At 30.0% G+C, this 23,166-nt stretch overlaps 2 protein-coding genes across 2 annotated transcripts; one reads left to right on the top strand and one right to left on the bottom strand.

Annotated features, from left to right (window-relative positions):
* Nucleotides 1-933: 933 nt before the first annotated feature.
* Nucleotides 934-2,386, top strand: LOC111301998 (uncharacterized). The gene has a single exon (XM_089744298.1). It carries the CDS (start codon nt 1,268-1,270, stop codon nt 1,886-1,888), a length of 621 nt encoding a protein of 206 aa, XP_089600424.1. The 5' UTR covers nt 934-1,267; the 3' UTR covers nt 1,889-2,386.
* Nucleotides 2,387-21,655: 19,269 nt separating this feature from the next.
* On the bottom strand, nt 21,656-22,939 carry LOC111302402 (uncharacterized). Its single transcript, XM_022898327.2, has one exon. It carries the CDS (start codon nt 22,785-22,787, stop codon nt 21,849-21,851), a length of 939 nt encoding a protein of 312 aa, XP_022754062.1. The 5' UTR covers nt 22,788-22,939; the 3' UTR covers nt 21,656-21,848.
* Between the last annotated feature and the right edge of the window lie 227 nt (nt 22,940-23,166).

Raw genomic sequence — 23,166 nt, 5'->3', positions numbered from 1 at the left:
AGTTAAGTCAACCTGCAGCTGGATGCAGCTGCTTCAACTCTATAGAAGTGTTTTCTTAATTTACACTCTGAAGTAGGAACATAATTTGACAATTTTTTATTTATAATTCATATACGTCAATAATTTTGGCGAATTCTAGGGGAGGAGTTAACTCTCCACAAATTAATTATTTTTAACTTGATTTTATTTTTTTCCACAATGATATGTGCCTTAATATATTTAATGAAATAAATATTCAATTTTGTTTAGGTATATAAGTACAGCTGTATGGAATTTTATTAAATTCAAATTCCTTCAATGAGACAATAAGAACATGAGTCTCTCTTTGTTTTTTTTTTTTTCTTAAATAAAAAATCGTAATTTAAAAATATAAATTTGTTGAATGTTATTTTTTAAATATGATGACATAAATAATTGAATTAAACATCTTTTGAAGATGATTGAGATAACAAGTGCACTCTCGTATAATTAACAAATTTGTTCAACTAACCATTAGTCATTATTACAAATTAAATATGATAATTGGTTTCAAAAAATAAAAATATGATTAGGTTTAGGCCAATTTCAAAACAAAAATGACAGGTTCCTATTCTATTTGGTAAATATAGTGACAGTTACAATTTAGATATATTAAATTTTAATCTTGAAATAAAAGAAAAGGAAATATTTATATGAAAAAAGTGTGTAGGGTTACACTTATTTCAGATTACGCAGTCCAAAATATTAAAATGGGGAGACGTCTTGATCTATCTCGTAACAATATACTGGAAAAATTTGCTTTAACTGATAAAATAAAAATGGACTGCAATGAATCGTCGAGAGCTGAATATTGCAAACTACAGTTTAATTTGTGGTTTGTAGGTTTAATTTTGTAATGCCATATAATTTGTTAGGGCATGTAGTGGCCGATCTTGTGAGAACCAAAATTAAAATTTAAAAGTGCCATGGAATTTAAAATCACATAAATTTCTAGAGAATGGGTACGATTTTCTCTCTGACTGCTTCAAGGTTCACACACAAAGGTGTAGCAGGAGCAAGTAGGGTGTCACATCCTCAACAAATAATATAACGTTGAGATCATGTGGAGGTAAATTATTGGAGGTTTCGCATATAGACCATTTTAAAATTCTTTCGGATATTGGAGAGCTTACTATATAAACCGCAAGGCGACCATTGTAGTTCACAAAATAGGAATAGAAATAGTCATTGATTTGTCTAGCGTTGAAGTGCAAAGTAGTGGGAGTTTTGGTGCCATCTTCTGCCCAAAATGGCCAAGGTTTGGCCACACCTAGCCTATGCCTTGGCATTGTGCTTGATAATCAACAATGTAGCTGCCGACTATGAGCCTTCCTATGTACCACCTCCATACGTATACAAGTCACCTCCACCACCTCCGTACGTGTACAAGTCACCTCCACCTCCTCCATATGTTTATAAGCCACCACCACCTCCTCCTTACATATACAAGTCACCTCCACCTCCTCCATATATTTATAAATCACCACCACCTCCTCCATATGTGTACAAGCCACCTCCACCTCCTCCATATGTGTACAAATCACCCCCACCTCCTCCATACGTTTATAAGTCACCTCCACCTCCTCCTTATATTTACAAGTCACCTCCACCTCCTCCATATGTGTACAAATCACCCCCACCTCCTCCATACGTTTATAAGTCACCTCCACCTCCTCCATATGTATACAAGTCACCACCACCCCCTCCATATATGTACAAGTCACCACCACCTCCTCCATATGTCTACAAGTCACCTCCACCTCCTCCATATGTTTATAAGTCACCACCACCTCCTCCATACATATACAAATCTCCTCCACCTCCGCCATATGTTTACAAGTCACCACCACCTCCCCCACATTACAAGTAACCTCCACTCTATCTCCTCGACTAAAGGCCCCCTTATATCCACAAGTTTCCACCACCGCCATTACCATCACATCTTTCTCCTTAAACTACTCCACCATTTTCTTCTCCACCTCCTCCCTCTCCTTTGGACAATAAATCACCACCTCCTCCTTACTATGTGTATTACTATTTCTACTTGGTTAAAGGAAGCCTAATTATTTAATAATTCAGAGGCAGTTCTTTATGCAGTTTCACTATCATTTCCTTTACCTAAGATTGATGTATGTGGTTATTGTTGAAGTCATAAGAGAAAGCATATTGCTAAAGGAAGTCATCCGTTGGTTTCTCGCATGCCCTATGATTACTCCGACCTGAGGGTAGAGGATTTGCTTATGTTCTCTAGAATATATATTTATGATTTTATATCGTCACGTGTTCTTGCATCAATTTATGGTTATTGTGTGCTTATATACCAAGATAAAAAAATGTAATTTGAAGTCTCAATTCCAATTCCAAATTCTATCCATCTCTATATTTCTGATCTCTTGCTCGGGCAATCGCTATGATTAATACAAACATTCAAATTGCCAAAACAACTTGGTTTATCGAATCAAAGAAACTAGTTAAATAAAAAAAAGAGTTGCCTAAAGCTTTGTGCATTAATTCTAGATGCTTTTCTGATAATGACAGATAAACCAAATATGTTTGTGGCAAAGCGTAAGCCAACAAATATCTGTGATTACGGTAGAAACATGAGTCAGTTTATATATATATAGGTATATATATACACACACACACATATATATATATATATATGTGCTTGGAAGCAGTTAATGAATAAAAATAAAAAAATTAATTAAATTACTTGCCGAGACTACTATGATATAATAAGAGAAGAAAATAACAAACAGCTTACAGCTCATAGGAAGCAACAGCAACTGAAAGTTTCACCTCGTCATTACTCTCTTCTTGCAAAACCAACTTAGTGTGTGCAGCATCAATACTTACATGCCAATGATTATTATTTTTGTATCTAATATAAGATTAAAGCATTTTATCTACTCCTTTAGAGCGCTTGGTGGAACACAATCAACAGCAGCCAACAGCAGCCACCACGACCAAGTCAGTAAGCAGCAGCAGGCTAAGTCAAAGCTTGGCTTATTTTGTAAATTTAAGTTAGTTTAAAATATAGATAACTATAGTTTAAATTCAAAAATATTAAATGAGATAAGCTAACTTCATATCTCCCGTACTTTGTACATATTCGTACACCGTGATTAATGAAAAACAAGTTCAAACACAAAAACTTCATTTCTGTTATAAAAAATTCATCTTCATATCATAACCCATTATTGTTTGTTGGTTCATCAATAACATTTAAGGCCAATAACCAAACAAGACGATCAGTTTGTTGACCAAATAATTTTCAAAACAAACCTTCTCCAGTTAAATTTATTTAAATCTAAGTTTAATAGAAGGTTAGCGTGTTCTATATATGGGTTAATAATCAATGGAGTTGCACTTAAAACTGCCCCAGTTTACTACATCCAAATAATTTTAAAAGCATATTGCTCCAACTAATGTATATTTTATTATTTTTCCCTCTGGCATCGCAGGTTAGGACATGTTTCTTGTAGCTAGTGGCAAGTTAGGTTATGTTAAGTCATAAATATCCAATAATTGTATCACCTGCAAACTACCAAAACAGTCTGTTTTACCTTTCAATAAAAGTGAGTCAAGTTTTTTTTCTTTCTTTTGATCTTGTTCATTCTGATGTGTGGTGCCCATCTCGTTTACCTACTATGAGGGGTTTTTGTTATTATGTTATTTTTATTGATGATTATTTGAGGTACACTTGGATTTATTTGTTTCGGCATTATTCAAATTTGTTTAAAATTTATCAAGATTTTTATGCTATGATCAAAACACAGTTTTCTAAAACAATTAAATGTTTTTGTGCTAATTCTACTAGGAAATATCAATCAAGTAATTTAAAAGAGTTTGTTGCTTCTTAAGGTACTCTTCTTGAATCATCTTATACTAATACACCACAGCAAAATGGTGTTGTTGAAAGAAAACATCATCATATCATGGAAACCACTAGTCTTGTTGTTATCTTCATCGGTTTCTAAGAAATTTTGGGGGGAAGCTGCACTTACTTCAGTTAATGTTATTAATCATATTCCTTTTTCTGTCATTAGTGGAATTTCTCCTTTTGAACATTTGTATAACAATACTCAATTATTTTGAGCTTCATATTTTTTGTTTTACATGGTTTGTTTCACTTTCCAAAGTTCAATGTAATAAATAATCTTGAAAAACTACCATTTGTGTATTTTTAGGTTATGGTATTGGACAAAAATGATATCATTGCTATGATCTTATTGCAAAAAAAACTTCGTGTTTCCCAGCATGTTACTTTTTGGGAAATTATTCCAATGTATTCATTGCCTCATTTTCAAAAATCTACCAATGATCTTCATGAGTCTTGTCTTTTTTTTTTTGATAATTTTGTTGATTTAAATTACTTTAATCAATCTTCTCATATGTTTCAAAGTTCTCCAACTCTTCAGCAGATTCATCCAAATAAAGCTTGTCCCATCACTGACTCTATCATAAGTAATACTTCACCACCATTGTCTAATTCATTAGAGCTGTCTGTCCCAAAACTTAGATGTTCAACATGTGAGCGAATTCCTTTTAAACGTTATCACGATTTTCATTGTTTTTTATCTACTATTTTTTTTTGTTTCTGAACCTAAATCTTATCGTGAAACAAGTTCTAATCCTTTTTGGCAAGCAGTTATGAAAGAAAAATTAGATGCCTTAGAGAAAACTCATACTTGGGATCTTGATGATTTACCTCTTGGAAAATCTATAATAGACTGTAAGTGGGTGTACAAGGTAAAAGCTAAATCAAATGGGTCTATTAAGAGATATAAAGCCAAGTTGGTTGTAAAAAGATTTACATAGGAGTATGGTATTGACTATGAAAAAACCTTTGCTCTTGTAGCTCGAATGATTTCTGTTAGAACTCTTATAGCTATTGCTTCTATTTGAGGATGGGCTTTATCACAAATGGATATAAAAAAGGCTTTCTTGAATGGAGATCTTTGTGAAAATGTTTATATGAAGCCTTCTCCTAGATTATCTTGCCAAACTAATCAAGTGTGCAAGCTTTGACGAGCTTTATATGGTTTTAAACAAGCACTGCATGCTTGGTTTGAGAAATTCAGAATTAATATGCTTGACTTTAGATTTGTGCAGAGTCCATATGATTCAACATTGTTTATTCATCGATCTGAAAAAAGGTATTGTATTTTTGCTTATGTTGATGATATGGTGATAACTAGAGATGATAACCTTGATATTTAGAATATAAAAAATTATCTTAGCAAAACCTTTGAGATGAAGGATCTCTCATCTTGGTATTTAGAATATAAAAAATCATTTTAGCAAAATGTTTGAGATGAAGGATCTTGGTCTATTACGATACTTTTTAGGAATTGAAGTTGATTATTCCTTTTATGGATATGTCTTGTCTCAGGTGAAATATGCTTTTGATCTTATTTCTAAAGCTAGCTTATTTGATAATAAAATTTTTGACACATCTTTTGAAACTAATGTCAAAATAAAAGCTATTGATGGAGAACTTCTCAATGATGCTATTTTGCATAAACAGTTGGTTGGTAGTCTTATATATTTGACAATTACAAGATCTGATATTAGTCATGCAATTCAAGTTGTAAGCCAATTTATGGTAGCACCTCGGACAATTTACTTTGCTGTAATTTTTAGGATATTGAGATATTTACGAGGAATGCTACATAAAGGTTTGCTATTCTCATCAACTTTTAAACTTGAACTTCATGCTTTTTTTTTTTATTCTGATTGGGTTGGTGATGTTAATGATAGACATTCTATAACTGGTTATTGTGTTTTTTTAGGTGGTTCTTTGATATCTTGGAAAAGCAAAATGTAGATAGTTATGGCACATTCAAGTGTTGAAGTATGGTATAGAACTTTGTCAGACACTATAGCAAAAATTATGCGGTTGTATTGGTTACTTATGGATTTAGGTGTTGACACACCTACACTTATTCCATTCTTTTGTGATAGTAAGAGTTCAATTTAGATTGCTCACAATGATATTTTTCATGGACAGATGAAACATATTGAAATAGATATCATTTTATCAAACAGAAGATATGCAAAGGCATCATCATGCTATAGAATATTTCTTTTGAATCACAAGTGACAGATCTTTTTACAAAGTCTCTTTTAAGTTCACATTTTTGGTATTTAGTTTCCAAACTTCAAATGTTTCATTCGAACCATTTTCAGTTTGAGAGGGTTGTTGAAATGTATTATGTTTAATTGACTTATAAGATTGGGCTTTATTTTTGGATATATCTCATGGGCTTTAAATCCATTTATACATTTGTATATATGTATTTTACATCCATAGAAATAATATTGATTTTTCACTCTTCAAGTCATCACTTTGAACTATAATAAATAATAAAATATTTAATATTGTACACGAAGTATAAATATGTTAACTAATATGGTACTTAAAAAGTTATTTATTCGACACATATTATCATTTAAAACTAACCACATTACGGTGAGTAACACATTAGTTACAAATTCATAATTTAAGTACTAAATTAAAAATTTTAAAAATTCAAATACCATATTAAATATTTTACTATAATTTAAGAACCATTCATGACATTAATTTTTTTCCCTTGTATTTTCAAATTGGACACAATAATGAGTTTTGGTGCAATATTTATTATTTTGGTGTAAAAAAAATATGATTGGTATTACATTGGTTAAAATATTAAAATAGGTCAGTAGTATTTAATTAAATTAATATGCGGATCCTGTCAAAAAATATAAAAGAAAAAAAAACTAATGGTGATGAATTTGAAGGTTAACTACACAAACATAAGCTTTTTTTTTTCTTATTTAATTATTACCTATTGAGGTGTAAATTAACCTTGACAATTTCTTCTACAATATAATTTTCCATTCTTAATTTTGCTTTTGTTTTTGTTAAGCCAAAATCATTTTATTAAAGAAGTAGATAGTAGCATGAAAGATGCTGTACAAAAATCTAAAAGAAATTAGCTAAACTTGAAAAAAAGAATCTGATAATGAAAAAGAAAATCACATTTAACAACTAGGATCTAGACGCGCAATCCGTTGAAGCTTCAGATTTTATCAAAAATTGATAAACAAAATTCAAAGATACCAAGCCCACTACAATATTGCTTCATTAGTATAGAACAACCATCAATCATCAAAAAAGGCCAAATAACATCGCAAAGCTATGAAAAACTCTTTGCAAATGTTAATGAAAGAAAAGATTAGCTTATTTCAATATACAGTTTTTTTTCTTCAATCGTAACACATTTACTTGCATATGTATTGCCATAATGTGTATGCCTTGGAACTAATTCATTAAATACAAAATATGGGGTCGTCACTAATATTTTTTAACTAGTTATAATTGGTCACTTATATGAATTTATTTTTCTAAAGTTATTCTAAACTTAACTAAAGATCCCTAAAACAATAGATTATGGTCTTTTTAACAAAACTGGATTCAAGAGTTTAGTTACATATAAAGAAGGTTATAATACCCTTACAATGCCCATAAATTGATACCAATTAATCTCTGTCGTAACAGTTTAAGACTGCCAGACGTAAATAATTTTAAAATTAAGAAAAATGGAGAAGTCGCCACTAATCTTTTTTAGAGTGTGATTGGTCACCCGAAAGATTATCTTTTTAATAAAACTATAGGTAGGTTTAAAGTTTATAAAAAAGATAAATTTTGATCTACAAAAATAGATTTTGAGTTCAGAAGTTGGTTACATGTGGGAAAATATTAAAACCCCTACAACGCCTACAAATTGGTATCATTTAATCATGCACTATTTCGGTGTTGGATGAAATAGTTTTAATTTGAAATTTAATAATAATCCCCTTTTTATTATTTTAAAAGAAAGAAAATTAATTTTATCAAAATTCTATATTTAGGAATATCGAAGAAATTTTTAAGTTAAAGAATTATCTTAAAATTCTCCAACGTCAAGGCAGAACTTTTAAAGATAATGCTTTTAACTGATATTTACCATGATATCCCTCGAAAATGAAAACAACATTTTTTAAGAAAGATAATTGTTGATAACTCTCTAACATCTAAGTAGAGTATAAAGAATTATTCCCCTTAGGATGTTATTTTTGTTTTATTTTGCAGTTTTAAATTAAACACATTTTTTATGCATGCCAACGATGATATTATTAGACAACAAATGATAGGTAAAAGCACAAACATGCGAGTTGAGTATAATCAATAATAAATAGATACATTAATAGATGTTGTACACAATGATGATGTCATAACAATTTTTCGTTCGGGGGACTCGATCTCTAGACTTGGTGAAAATTTTTGGAGTTGCCACCAATGTTTTTATAAGGTGTGATTGGCCACCCAAAATATCATCTTTTAGTAAAAAAAATTTTAAAATTAATTAAAACTTACTAAAAGAAGTTTAGGTCTGTAAAATCAGGACTAGGTTCGAGAGTACAGTTATAAGTGAGGAAGGTATTAGCACCCTCACGTCGCCCATTCGAATAACGATACCATTTAAACATGCGTAATCCTATAATTTTGATAACGTGGTTTTTTTTTAATTTAAGTTTAATTTCCTAAAATTTATTTTAAAACATTTTTCTCCATTTCAAAAATAACTTTATTTTTATTATTTCGTATTCTATAAACTCTCCAACGCTTTGGTGGAATTTACAGAAAATCACTATTTAGTAAATATTCTGAGAAAATTGACTATTCATAAAATTCTCGAAATTTTATCATAAGATATTTTGTTTATTTGTTTTAAAAAGGACTTTAGGAACATCCCGACTTTTTGTTGAGTTCCTAAAATTTATTAAATAAATTTTAAGATTATCCCGACTCTTTGGTGAAATCATAAAAAATCGAAACAAGTTTTAAGATTATCTCAATTTTGGCAAGACCCTAAATAAAATCATTTTTTTATAGTTAAAGGAATTCATTAATTAATTTTATAGTGATTATTTTTAAAAATGTTATTATTTATTATTTAATTATTTTTTTTATAAAAAAAATTTAGATTATCTCGATTCACCGGTGAAATCTAAATGTTAACCTCTTATTTGAAGAAAATCGAACTCTTTCAATTTTCTATATATATATATATATATATATTTAAAAAAAAAAAACAAGATATAAATTATTATTAATTTCATTCTTTATTATTTTTTATTATTGATTTACATTGTTTAAATCAATCTTTGTTTTAGTAAAAATAATTTTGGATTATCCCAACTCTATGGTGAAATCCGAAAAATTATTTTTACTTGCAATAATTAAAAAAAATTAAACTCTTTTAGCTTTCTCTAAAAACTGCATTTAAAAGATTCATTTAAATAATTTATTTTATTTATTATTTTTTACAATTTTTTATTTTTTAACAAAAATTATTTTTTTAAATTATCCCAACACTTTGGTGAAATTTAAATAATATTTTTGCTTGTAATAGAATTTATTTCCTATAAAAAGTTATTATTATTAATTTTTTATTTATATATTTTTAGGTCTTTATTTTATTTTAGTTTCATTTTTTATTCTATTTATTTATTTATTTTTAATTATTACCACCAATAATATAAAATAATAATAATAATAACAATAATAATAATAATAATAATAATAATAATAATAATAATAATAACATCATAAAAAAATAACATAAAAAATCAAAATAAAAAAAAAAAAAAAAAAGGAAAAACCTACGAAACAGGTCAGGTCGGCGTGCAGATCTTGTTGGGGTCGGTTCCGGTCCTAATATAAAAAACGACGTCGTTTTAAAGGGCCTATAAAAGGCCTGTGTCTGGTTTTTTTTCTTTTTTTTTCTCCTTTCCCCTTTCTCTCTCTACCTAGAGCTTCTCTCTCTAGAAAACCCAACTCCTTGCCGACTGTCGTGATAACCCAATTTTCGACTAATCGTTGCCATGCACCAGTGGTCAAAAACTTCAATGATGCCAGAAAATTCAAAGATCCCTAGATTTCGGTGGTTGAAAAATTCAACAGTCACTAAAAAATTCAAACTTTTCCAGATTTCGGTACCAAAAAATTCAACCATCGTCAAAAAATTCAAACTTTTCCAGTTTCGGCTGACTTAAAAAATTTTTCAAAAATTCCTCCAATGATCCGTTTTGCTTTCTAAACACTTTTTCATCCTAGGTTTTTCAAAAAAAATCTACAACTTCCTAGATCGAGAATTTCATTCTCGAAAATTTTTTTTTGTTTGTTTGCTTTTTTTTATTGTGTGTTCGTCTTTTTTGTTCTCTCTGTCTTTCTATTTTTGCAGAACTTAGCTCTATTCATAGAGTTCTTGGGATTCAAGATCCTAGATCTTCTGGCATCTTTTTTTATGGAAAATTTGTGTCTATTCGGTGACCAATAGTCGCCGGATTTTTGGTTGCCAAGTTAGGTAGTGTTAGAATGAAAATGTAACTCTGGCAGCTTGATTTTAGCTGCCAGAGTTGAAACCAAAAGATTTATTTTTTGACTTTTTTTTAATTAATTATTTAATAATAATAATAATAATAATAATAATAATAATAATAATAATAACATTAATAAAAAATAATAGTCAAAATTGGTGTCTACAATTGTTCCTCTTTACTTATTTTTTAGAATCATGAAGAAAGCAAAGATGAAAAGGCACCAATTTTGTTTAAGTAAACACATACAAAAAATGAAACATTGAACATAATTTTTTTTTTGAAAGAAAATTTGGAAGGCACCTCTTAACAGAGTCTATGAAATTTTAAATTAAAAAAGCTCATCTCACCAGAGGTAACAAACTTTAAATGATAAAAGCTCCTTTAACCAAAGGCAGCAAACTTTAAATTCCAAAGGCTTTTCTCACTAGAGGCAACAAATTTTAAATTCAAAAAGCTCTTTTAACTAAAGGCAACAAACTTTAAATTAAAGAAGCTCCTTTAACTAAAGGCAACAAACTTTATATGATAAAAGGCTCATCTCATCAGAGGCAATAAACTTTAAATTATAAAAGCTCATTTAACCAAAGGCAACAAACTTTAAATGTTAAAAGGCTCCTCTCACTAGAGGTAACAAACTTTAAATGATAAAAGCTCCTATTGTTAGAGGCAACAAACTTTAAATTAAAGAAGCTCTTTTAACTAAAGGCAACAAACTCTAAATGTTAAAAGGCTCTTCTCACCAGAGGCAACAAACTTTAAATGATAAAAGGCTTCTCTCACCAGATGCAACAAACTTTAAATGATAAAAACTCCTTTAACTAAAGGCAACAAACTTTAAATTTCAAAGGCTCCACTTACCAGAGGCAACAAAGTTTAAATTAAAGATCTGAGATGACTTATAGATTATGCCAGTTGGTTTTACAAATCATACTTAATTTTGATAGAGTTTTTTGACCAAAGGCTCTTGAAATTAAAAAAACTCCTCTGACCAAAGGCAATGAACTTTAAATATTAAAAAATCTGAGAGGCAATGGTATTCGAAAGATTTCTCTAAATAGATGGTTCACACATTTCCTACTTTTGACTTTTCTTTTATTGGTCTTGAATTGTCCTAGACCCATACATCTGTCGTGTCACATGAATGTGTGAATGAAATTTTCATATTTTTTTGCAATGCCATGCAATAAATGATAATCATGATGCAAATGCACTTATTATGCAAATGAAAAGACCATATTCTTTCTCTATTTTTCATTGTCATTTTCGTTTAATCCTCAAAATTTCTCAAAGTTTGTTTTCTTTCTTCTTCTCTTGAATCCTATGCATTCCAGCAGTTGATTAAGTTTAGATAAAAGAGATTTCTCTTCATATCCCATATTTCATGTCGACCACTTTATGACTTATAGGCCACTATTCTCATTGACCTTTGTTCCTTATTATTTTGCTTATCATTTTAAATCTCCTTTAAAATAATGTGTGTGTCTTTTATGGTCATTGTTATTCTTTCGTCATTTTTTGAATTTCAAAAAATTATAACACATTGCACATTTCTCTTTTTTTAATGAGAGGGACAAAAGGAAGGATAAACAAAGAGGTATTTTATTTCAATAAAAGGGAGAAGTATTTCATGCATTATCAAAAAAGTATATAACAAGGACAATAAGTAATCACATAACAAATATTCAGATCATCATAAACTAATTCATCATGGATTCTTTTTTGAAAATTCTTGATTGGTGCCTTCAACTTTTTGAGAATGCAGCAAACCAAACTAGCCCAAAAGTAATGAGATCTTCTAGTATATATTGAGAATTGAGTCACTCCATTCATTATCCTCTTTTTTTTTTTATCTAAGTTGTCCTTTCAGGTTTTCAACTCAAATATCTTTTCAACTCATTTTACTTTTTTTATTTTTTTAAGTATAATACTTTTTTACTGCATCGGCATTGACTGAATTTGACAGATCATTTTCATCATTTCTTGCCAAGATCAGTGTCCCACCAGAAAAGGCTTTTAAAGGTAGTATAAAAGCCAAAAAATATTTTTTTCTTCATTTTTCTACTTTTGCTTTCTCTCTCTAGAAGAATTTTCTTTGCCTTATTTCTAAGAAAGTGTTGAATGCTAATAGAAAACTCTAACCCCAACCCATCTCACGGTGACTATTTCCAAAAAACAGTAACAAAAACTTCAAGCTTTGCTAAAAATTTTAATAAAAAAAATCAATTTTACTGAAAAATTGATCGAAAATTTCAAGCTTTGTTAGAAATATTAACCAAAAACTTTAAATTTTCCAAAAAAAATTCGAGTTTTATAAAAAAACCCTAGAAAATATTTTCAAAAAAAATTCTTAAACTCAGAATGTGATGCCTCTTTTGTTTTCCTAAATCTAAAACCCTTTAAACCACAATTTATCCCTAGATCAAACTAACAAATTTCCCAAAAATCAATAAAAAAACAATACTGCCTAAATTTTTTTAACTCATGATTTTTTCTTGCTTTCTTACTAACTTTTTTTTGCTTTTTTTTTTAAAAAAATTTTCTACCTATTTATTGATTGCCTTTAATTCATCCTAATAGGGTCTTTTTATAAGCCTTTAATCCCAATCACAATAGGAAAAAAAAGGTTTTCTTAGTTTGAATCTCCTAATCGACTTCAACTTTGGATTTTTAATCCAAATCCACCTAAAACCAATTCCTTTTTTTCAATTAGAACACTAGGCTTCAAGTCAAATCAAGCTCTTTCTTTCTTTCTTTTTTAATTTAACAAAAACCAAGCCAAATCCTATAAAATTAACCCTAAACAAAATAGGGTGCCTACATTTACGAGTTCCATCTACCTACTCACATGTAGTTAATTAATGTTTGCATTGAAAATGTCACATACGTATAAATGAAAATAAGATTATTCTAAAATAAATAAATAAAAAATGTCTGGGGACCTCTTAGAACTTAAAATCCAAAATGAAGATATCAAATTCTAATACTAAAATAAAATTATGTAATTGTTGTAGTGATTTGGGATGGCAAATCAACTTGAAACTATCGATTCCAATCTGATTTGATTCTGTAAGATTATTTTCTTTAAACGGGTTATGGGTTAGGTCGGGTCGATTTTATTTTTTTTTAGCATTAGAGTTGGATCAGAGGTAAATTTATATGAAATCTACCCCTACCTAAACTGAGATATTTATTAAAATATCTTTATATATATAATTTTTTAGGGGTTCTTATTTATTCTTGCAAATCCTACCTCTAAGTCTAACCTTGACCTTCATCTGTCTCAAGTCTCAGTTTTACAATTTTTTTCCCAACCATCCACCCAACCCATAAGCTTCTTTCAACTTTATCTATCTATTCGCTCCTAACAAGTTTATCATCCATTTGTTCCTTCTCTCTATTTCAATGAAATGGCCTAATCATGAATAAAATAATCACTTGTGATTTTATTTTTATTTCACTATTTTATTTATTATTATTTTTTACTTTTGTTTATTCTTGTTCATTATTCAAAAATTTGCTTTTATTATTTCTTTTTAGTTTTTTAAAAAGTATATAGGAAACATGATAGTTTATCTTTTTCCTAAGGTTATTTTTATAATTATTTTAAATAAATTTCAATTAAAAAAATATTTTGTTTTTCACACATTTTCCCTAAATATTTTCATCCATTTATTTTATTTTCTATATTAAAGGTCACTCAAAAATAAAATGAAAAATCATAAAAAAACAATAATAAAAATAATAAAATATATAAAAAAAGAAGCTTAGGTAAAAATAAAGAAGAAAGAAACACCCAAAATGCCTTTGGTCAATGCAATCAATGATAACTAAGCTTAAATGGCAACTTAACTAATTGGCTTAAAGAAGAAATCGGCTCAAATGGCTTGGCTTGGCTTGGCTTGGCTTAGCCAAGTTGGTCAGACTAATCAAAGGTATAAGAAATGGGTTGGGTCCATGGATCTTGGGTGGGGTTATAGTTAGCATGTAAATATTTTAAAGTAGAAACGATTTTATTTGGCTAGGCTTTAAATAGCCCAAATAAAGTTTTTTCATTTTTCTCTTTTCTTTCCCTATTTTTTCAAATTTCCTCTCTCATTCTCTCTAAAAAGAAAACTTAGAAACTGACGATTTAACTTGGAATTTGGTGATGTTTTGTTGTGCCATTCGTCAATCTCCATAGTCAACTGTTGTCTGTCGATCATTGAAAAAATTCTGAAAATTTTCCCTTTGTTACCCTTATCATTAATCTGACCCTAGTTTTATGAAAAATGACCCCAAATAGCCTAAATTTGCTTTGCAAGTTTTGGTCCATTTTTTTTTCTAGCATTGCTTTTACCTTTCTAGGGATGTATTGATTTCGATTGTGTGGGTTTTTTTTTTATTTTTTTACTTTACTGATTTGAAATAGAGCATTTGGTAGTGGGCCTCAGTTTCAAAGCACACAAAAAAATTTTTTACTGGGTTCTTCCACTTTATTTTTTCTTATGCTTGCAAAACTTTATTTATAGAGCCAACTAGGATTCAAATCCTATATTTTCTAGGATTAAGGGAGAAATCTTAAGCCACGATCGACGATGTTAGGTGTGATTGGTTACTTAAAAATTTATCTTTTCGATAAAACCTTAAAACTAGTTTAAAGTTTATTAAAAAAAAATCTTGATCTTTGAAATTAGAGATGGATTCGGGAATACATGTAGGAAAAGATTCGTACCCTAACAACACTCATTTTAAAAGGGGTATCAATTAATCTTTTGTTATCCTTTAATTTTGATAAAAAGTCTTGGGTTCAACATTTAAAAATGATTTTCTTGATTTATTACAACCAAAACATCTTTTTAATTTTTTATTTTTTCATTTGCTTGAAAGATAAATAAGAATCTTGTGTATTAAAAAAATTTTAAAAATATTCCAATATTCTGGTAATATTAAAAGAAACTTTCTCATTTAGAGATTTTTTAAGAACCGTTATTCAGACTTCTCAAGAATTCCATCTTCGGTGGTTCATATTTATCTTCAAAAATTAATATTTTAAACTATATAATAGCATAATGATCATAATTTAATCCAAATAATATTTTCTTTTTATAAAACTTTATTTCTTATTAAATAAAAGATAAACAAAAATCTTTATTGAAAATTAGTTTAAATGCCTTACTACTTTTGCAACGATTTTAGAAAAAAAGTTTTACCTAAAGATTCCTAAAGAATACTACTAAAACTTCATTAGTATCTCATCCTCAGAACTTCGTGTCATTTTCAAGTTTATTGTATGTAATGCAGATGAAGTATGATATGTGTACAAAAATTTTTAGTCATTATATTTATTTTTCCTTATATTATATATTTTTTATTACTTATTTTATTTTACTCGTTTAATTGATTCAGTATCATTATTATTAATTAAATTTTTTTAAGGGACCAAAGTAAGGAAAATTTTTTTATCAAAAATTTTTCTAGATACTCAAATACTTTGATGATATTTTAGAAGAATTTTCTTATCTAGAAATTTAATAAGAATTTTTACTCGAACTTCTTTAAAATCCCATCCTTGGAAACTTTTTTGCCTCTCATTTTCATTGTAAATTATTATTATTAAAAACCTATTTCATATTTTATTTTTATTATTATGATTATTATTATTATTAGTAGTAGTAGTAGTAGTAGTAATAGTACTACTACTACTACTATTATTATTATTTTTTTAAAATCTTTTCCAGACATTCCATCAGTTTGGTGGTGTCTTAGATAAATATTGTCATCTAGAAATTTTAAGGATTCACTACTTGGACATCTTTAATATTTCATCTTCAGAGATTTTCACTTTTTGCTTTTTTTCTTTATTTATTATTACAAAAAAAAATCATGTATTGTTATTATTAAAAAAAAAGATTCATTTTAAAAAATTTTTAGTTTATCCTTTATTGCTTGATTTTTATTTATATTTTTCTCTCTTCTTTTTTTTTGTGAAAACTTTTTTATTGAATATTTTTTTCTAAGCAATTCATTATTTTGGCAGTGTTTTAGAAAAATATTTTCACCTAAAAATTTTAAGGACTCGATACTTGGACATCATTAATATCTTATCATCAATTATTTTTATTTTTTTATTATTTATGTTTTATGTTTTTTTTTTGTTATACATATATTTTTTAATTTACTAAGCTTAAAACACTAATTTTTTTATTTCTAAAAATATACACTTATTCTAATTATTTAAAAACAGAAATATGCATTAATATATAAAATAAATAATTTAAAAATTAAGAAAAATAAAAAAAATAAAAAATTACCCAAAAATCAATTGATCAATGTTGATCAACGGTCTAGGATAGTTCAGGTAGGTTCAACTATTCGTTTCTATTCATGTGATTTTTTGCAATTTAGAACGGTTTTGACCAGTTCATGTGGTTTGTTCTAGTTCAATTCTAGTTCGGGTTTAGTTTAGTTGAACCAATAGAAGGCTAGAGTTGAAGCAAATCTCTTGGTTAGGTGCACGGATCCAAAGTTAGGTCACGGGTCATGCATAGTCCTTTATTCTGCAATGATGCTATTTTTTTCATTTTTTATACTATAAAACTCATTTTTTTTTCATTTCACAACCTATTTATAATTTTTTTTTTCTCTTTGACAAACCAAGAATGGCTGGCCAATTTTTAACCCAAAACCCACTAAAACCCAAAATTTGACAGGTGACCACTATTTGCACTGTCTTATGTCATTGTTCACCACCAGTCAATGTCATCAAAAAATTCTCAAATTTTGCCTACACGACCATCGTGATCTTTTTTTTGCTATTTTCACCTTAGTTCCTCCAAAAAAGCCACCAAATTTTCTAAATCTAGCCTTAAAGTTTCGACTAAACACGTACCTTTTTTTTTTTTTTAACTTTCTGACTTCCTTTTTTCTTTTCTTTTGGTGTTGTGGCTCCCCATCCCAAAAAATATGGTTTTTTTATTTTGGGATGTATTTTCTATGATTTTTTTTTTACAAACTAAGGCAGGTGTTCTTTAAGTTTTTTTTTTGTTTGCTTTTTTTCTTTTGTGAAGCTTAGGATGGTTTGATGGACTTGCAGCTTGGTTCTGATAGAGTTGGGGGTGGTTTAAATGGGTTTGCTATAGGAAGGTCGGTGATGGTGGCTTGGTGGTAAGGAAGGTTTTTAGGCAGGTCAGTCCGATGGTTTAGTGGTAGTATGGGCTGGTGATGGTGAGATTTTTGTTGGGTCGATTATAATGGGTGGTGGTAGAGGTTTTTGATGAGTGGTCTCAATCGGTACTGCAACTTGGGTGCTGGTGAGAGTATGCTTGGGGTTGGTCTTGGTTGTAGGCAATGACTAATTTCAATTTCTTGTTTTTCCTTTCCCTTGGGTTAGTCTCCCCTCATTGAACATGAATGCATCTAAAATTTTATTGAAAAGCCCAGACCCTCTATTTCCCACACCTCTATCTAAGAATTAAATCCTTTCGAAAAGGGTTATTGGTAATTTTGAAATTTTCTTTTAGCATTGGTTGCATTTGGGGCTTTACAATGCTACATTTCGAGGAACAACAAGGTGAAAGTTTTGAAAATGGGGGAAGTTGACTTTTTTAGGCATTATTCTTTTATCAATTGGTGTTGTTGGTAAACAAGGTAAAAGTAGATAGGCAAATTCTGAGAGCTAAAATTGGTGAGGCAAATTAAGGAAAGTGAAACCATGGTCTGGGGAAGGGAAAAGTGAGGGAAGGTTGTTTTTGTTTTTTTTTTTTAATTATTGTATTTATTTGTGCTAATTTTTCTTATCCTATCTTACTTTTGTCCTTAATTAATCAAAACCAAATTTGGGCTTTAATACAAAATTTGGGCTTCAATATTGAATTTGGGCTTTAACAATTAGACCAATAATGAAATTAAATCAAACTCGAGGTCACGTGAAATATTCTAAAACTATAATGAACCTAGTCTAAATATTTGAATCCATCCAATTTGGCGTGCCCCAATCAACTACAAAATCAATCACGATCAGATTATTTTGGATAAAATAAGTGTCTACAAAGCCAATAAATTAAAATCAGTTTTAAATATAGTTTGATTCATTCAGTGAATTAATAAACTTAAAAAATTTATGAGGACAATAATTAATTGTAATGTTCAAACTATCCTAAAAGAAATAGATTCGAGTGAAATGTAAATCACTTAACCAATCAATTTGGATAAGATTTAGTATCTACAATAATAATGAAAAATGTGTTACATTCTATTATAAAACTATTACACATAAAATAATAAACTAAAAAAAAATTATTTCTTTAGCTTAGGCCATTGAGCTTTTTTCTTTGAGAACCTTCAGTTCTTCACAATCTGCAGCTGCATCTGCCATTTCATGTAGAGTTCTATAGAATAGTCTATTTGAAGGTTGTGAATATGATTTCACATAAGCCTAGTGTTTTTTTCCCCCTTTTACTAATAGAACTTGAAATCTCATCCTCGATAAAAAAAGATACATTTTCTTTCCCTTTTCCGATTGCAACAACTTGGTTGAGTGTAATTTGATACTTCCTTTGGCAATCCGGGAAAACTTTTTTTTCCGTTTATAATCAAACAGTGGAGAAATCCAGTTCACTAATTTGCAGCCATTGGAACAGGAGGCCAATAATGAAGAGGTAAAGGCATATAGTGATTACAATTGTTTCTGCAGACCAATTTAATAAATTCCGGCTCAAATTTCGAAAATTTTTGTGATATATATTTTTGGTTTCATCTAATATCTAAGATATTAGGTGATCAAGTTTACTTTGTAGATAAATTTGAGGATTTATAATAGAGAAGTGTCAATTGGATGAAGAGAAAATGTAAGAAAAATTATAAGGTTTTGCCGCATTAGATATTAAATTTGTAATTGATTTTAAATTGTTAAAAATCAAGTCAAAGTGCTTATAGAAGGAGAATGTTCATAGATTTATTTGGAGTTAAAATTGGTTTATATGTGGAATTGTGTGTTTGTGAGAATAGAATTGATTGGGAGTGAGTGCTTGAACGTGAATGCTCATAGCTTTTCTATTTGAGGAAACGATTTAAACATACTACTTGCAGTCAATATTAAGAAAGATACTCGGGTACCAATCTTTTTCAGCTTTAAATTGTGCGAAGTTTAAGAACCAAAACTTATTGCGGATCAGGGAAATTGAAGGCTAGACAAGGTGCATGGGTCAATATTCATAAAGCAGCAAGGGGCCAAAAACGCATTTGTCAAAATTTTTTACTTCTTTTTTTATGGAACAAAATTTTCTACTTCAATAGAGGACATGCCGCCCGTCCAAAAGTTTTCTTAGCCCTTGTAAAGCATGCATCTTTGTTTGAAAAACATCTAAATCCCTCCAACTCGTCTTTCTTTGCTGTGTCTTTGTCTGCCTGGCGATCTTCTTCATCTTCATCCTTGCCATCACAAACTATAAAAAGTAGGCATAATCGGTTTTGGCAAAGTAATTTAGACAGTCGTGGGAGAGATGATGATCGAACAAGGCCATACTATAAGGGCAACTTCTCGGATAGATTATTCCCAGCTCTGTGATCAATTGGGTATTTCGTTCTTCAGGTTGATTGCAACATGAATATATAAAACAGATAATTTATGCAAAGCCAACATATTCATTTTTGTGCAATCCTGGTTACGTTTCTGCATTGTTAGGGATGTTCTTGCATTTGTTGCAGCAGATAACGACGTGCTGTCGGTCAAAGAACAACCCAGAAACTTTCTATTGCAAGTGAGGAATGTAGCACTACATTACAACACAAAAACGCTTCGTAGAGACAGACAATTTGAGGCAATTAGCTTATTTGCCTTTAAATCATAATTTTTAGGGACAAATATAATATGGGTCACAACATATAATGATATTTGCCTCTAATTGATATAGTATTTTTTTAATTAAAATATAATTAAAATAATAAATTTATAGTGACTTTTAAGTGTCCTTTTGCCTTTAAAACTATTGTTGCTAATGGTAAAAATATATTAAATACTTACTCATAAAAGAAGTCCCAGTAAATTAATTAATTGCCTATCATATTAATGTATTGGAATTAAGCTATGTGAGGAATATCTACCCGTCAAAAATTCAAAGCTCCCATATTATTATATTACCACATACTAATTAATTTATTAAATTTTTGGTTAATAGGATAATGCATGTCAAAGTTCAAATACTAATATAGTTAGACATGCTAAGATATTTTCATGTACTTTGAAGTCTAAAAATACCTTTGTATACAGCTAATTTAGAAATTTTGAAGACTAAATTTAAGCCTATATATTAGGGCCTTTAGAGGTCAAAACTAGGTCATAAATAACAAAAGTGATTGACAACTTTTAGAGACTCAATTTAAGGATTGGAATCAACTGCACCGCACCTCCACTGGAAGGTCAGTTGTTATAAAAATTTGTATCAATTGATCAAGGCACCCGTTTGGGTGTCAATAGTATAGTGTATTTTGTGACTTTTAGTCACCAATGAAATTTGGTCCCGTGGCTAACTAGCCATTTTTTTTTTATTTCATTTTTACCCTTTATATAATATTGTAATTATTAAAATATTTTCTTAATAATTTTTCTCTTTTCATTCTTTGATATATTATTATTTTTATTAATTTTAATCATTTATCAATAAAATTGTTATTTGATATAAAATAATTTTTTAATTATTTATTAATTTTATAAATATTAAATCATGTAAATTTTTTATTACATATAATTTTTATTTTAATACCTTTAATAGTAATTTTTTATTTTCACTACAATTTACTTCATCATAACAGTTGTTTTTGCATCTAAACACATATTCCTTCATTTATTCTAATTTTACCGCTACAGTAATCAATCTTACCTACATTACTGTTGTCAATATCATCAGAACAAATCTCACCATCTATTCAATACAATACTACCAAAAAACTTAAAGTTTAAGGCAAATCAGAACTTCCAGCAAAAAAAAAAAAAAAGATTAAGATAGCCATGCGTTGGATACAATCAAATTTAATTAGCATTCATAACTCAATCTGGGCCACAGTAGAATGGGTTAAGATAAGCCAAAGTTTGTTCGTTTCTTATAGTCTAGTAGAATTGCTTAGTGTCAAATTCTAATTATTACTAGGATCTCCTTGGAAAGATGTTTTGAGTATCTAATGAATCTACAATGGTAAGGCAAATGATAAGTAACCACACTGCGATGCCATGCCATGGCTAAACTGGAACTTAAAGAACAAATACCAAAGTAATTGATTGCATTCACTTCAACAAGGAGCAGGATGGATAATCGTACATTGCGAGAATTTAACTTATTAGCCTGCATTGTCTACTGTGATACAACTGATCTTCTTGAAATGTAAATGCGTACTGTCTTTCATTGACTTAAACAAAAACTGAGTTAAAGATAGCCATCAGCTTATCAATAGCCCTTTGGGGCGAGTGGTGACTTGTAATAATAAGGAGGACTCTTGGCTGGTGGAGCTGGGGATTTGTAGTGGAATGGAGGATGCTCATGGTGAAATGGGGGTAGACAAGGAGGCTTGTAATGGTGGAAAGGGGGAGGTAATAGTGATGGTGGTGGAGGTGACACATAATAATATGGAGGTGGTGGTGATGCAGAGGGAGGAGGAGGTGATTTATAGTAATACGGAGGTGGTGGAGAGGGTGATGATGGTGGAGGAGACTTGTAATAATATGGAGGGGGAGGTGATGGTGAAGGAGGTGGTGGTGACTTATAGTAGTAAGGAGGTGGTGAGGATGGTAATGGTGGTGGCGGGAATTTATAGACATAAGGAGGGGGAGGTGATGACGATGGCGGAGGCGGAGACTTGTAAATGTATGGAAGAGGTGGTGATGATGATGGTGGAGGTGGAGAATTATAGACAAAGGGAGAGGGTGGTGGAGATTTATAGACATATGGTGGGGGTGGTGAAGAAGGAGGAGGTGGTGGGGACTTATAGGTATAAGGAGGAGGTGACGATGATGATGGTGGAGGTGGAGACTTGTAAATATATGATGGAGGCGATGGTGATGGTGGAGGTGGGGACTTATAGACATAAGGAGGAGGTAGCAATGGTGGAGGTGGAGACTTGTAAATATATGGTGGAGGAGGAGATGGTGATGGTGGAGGTGGAGGTGGTGACATGTAGAAGTATGGGGGATACCAAAAATGCTTTGGAGGGAATGGGGAGTTGTGGTATGGTGGGAACCATGCATGCTTTGGTGGTGAAGAGTAGCCATATGGTGGGTAATTGAAGTGGTGCTCCGGATAGTTGGCTACCACAGTGGTGGCTACAAGGCAGAACGCCAAAGCACATACGAGATGAGGCCAGAAGCCTGGCCATCTCCCCATTGCCATTTCTAGCAATTAAGCTCGATTGCTAGAAATTAAACTTAAAAGAATCTGAAGAAGAAGTGTTCTTTTTGTTACAGCCTGATAATACTAATTGTACATAGCCCTTTTTATAGGGTTGTTTTCAATCATTTGTGGAACAGATAATCTTGTTTAAATGTGCATAACAGGCTGGATTAAAGACTTTAACATAATGTTCCAAATCTGTTGTCGACTTAAATGTACTATCATTTTTCAAACCTGTAAATTGTGGTTTCCCACTAGGTTGCCTTGTTTGTAAAGACATGAACTCACGATCATAGAAATGCACCCATAAATATTTGGAATTGTTAGAGTTATTAGCTTGATCCACTCTTCGTGTTGTTGGGAGATTTTTTGTTTTGGC

The sequence above is a fragment of the Durio zibethinus genome, chromosome 15 (assembly GCF_047325235.1).
Source record: "Durio zibethinus cultivar Kanyao isolate XHJ-2024 chromosome 15, ASM4732523v1, whole genome shotgun sequence".
NCBI classification, from domain to species: domain Eukaryota; kingdom Viridiplantae; phylum Streptophyta; class Magnoliopsida; order Malvales; family Malvaceae; genus Durio; species Durio zibethinus.
Note: the sequence above shows the minus strand (reverse complement) of the source record. Positions and strands in the feature narration are given on the sequence as shown.

Coding starts and splice junctions, on each gene's coding strand:
- LOC111302402 (XM_022898327.2), bottom strand. CDS start 22,787: ATGGCAATGGGGAGATGGCCAGGCTTCTGGCCTCATCTCGTATGTGCT.
- LOC111301998 (XM_089744298.1), top strand. CDS start 1,268: ATGGCCAAGGTTTGGCCACACCTAGCCTATGCCTTGGCATTGTGCTTG.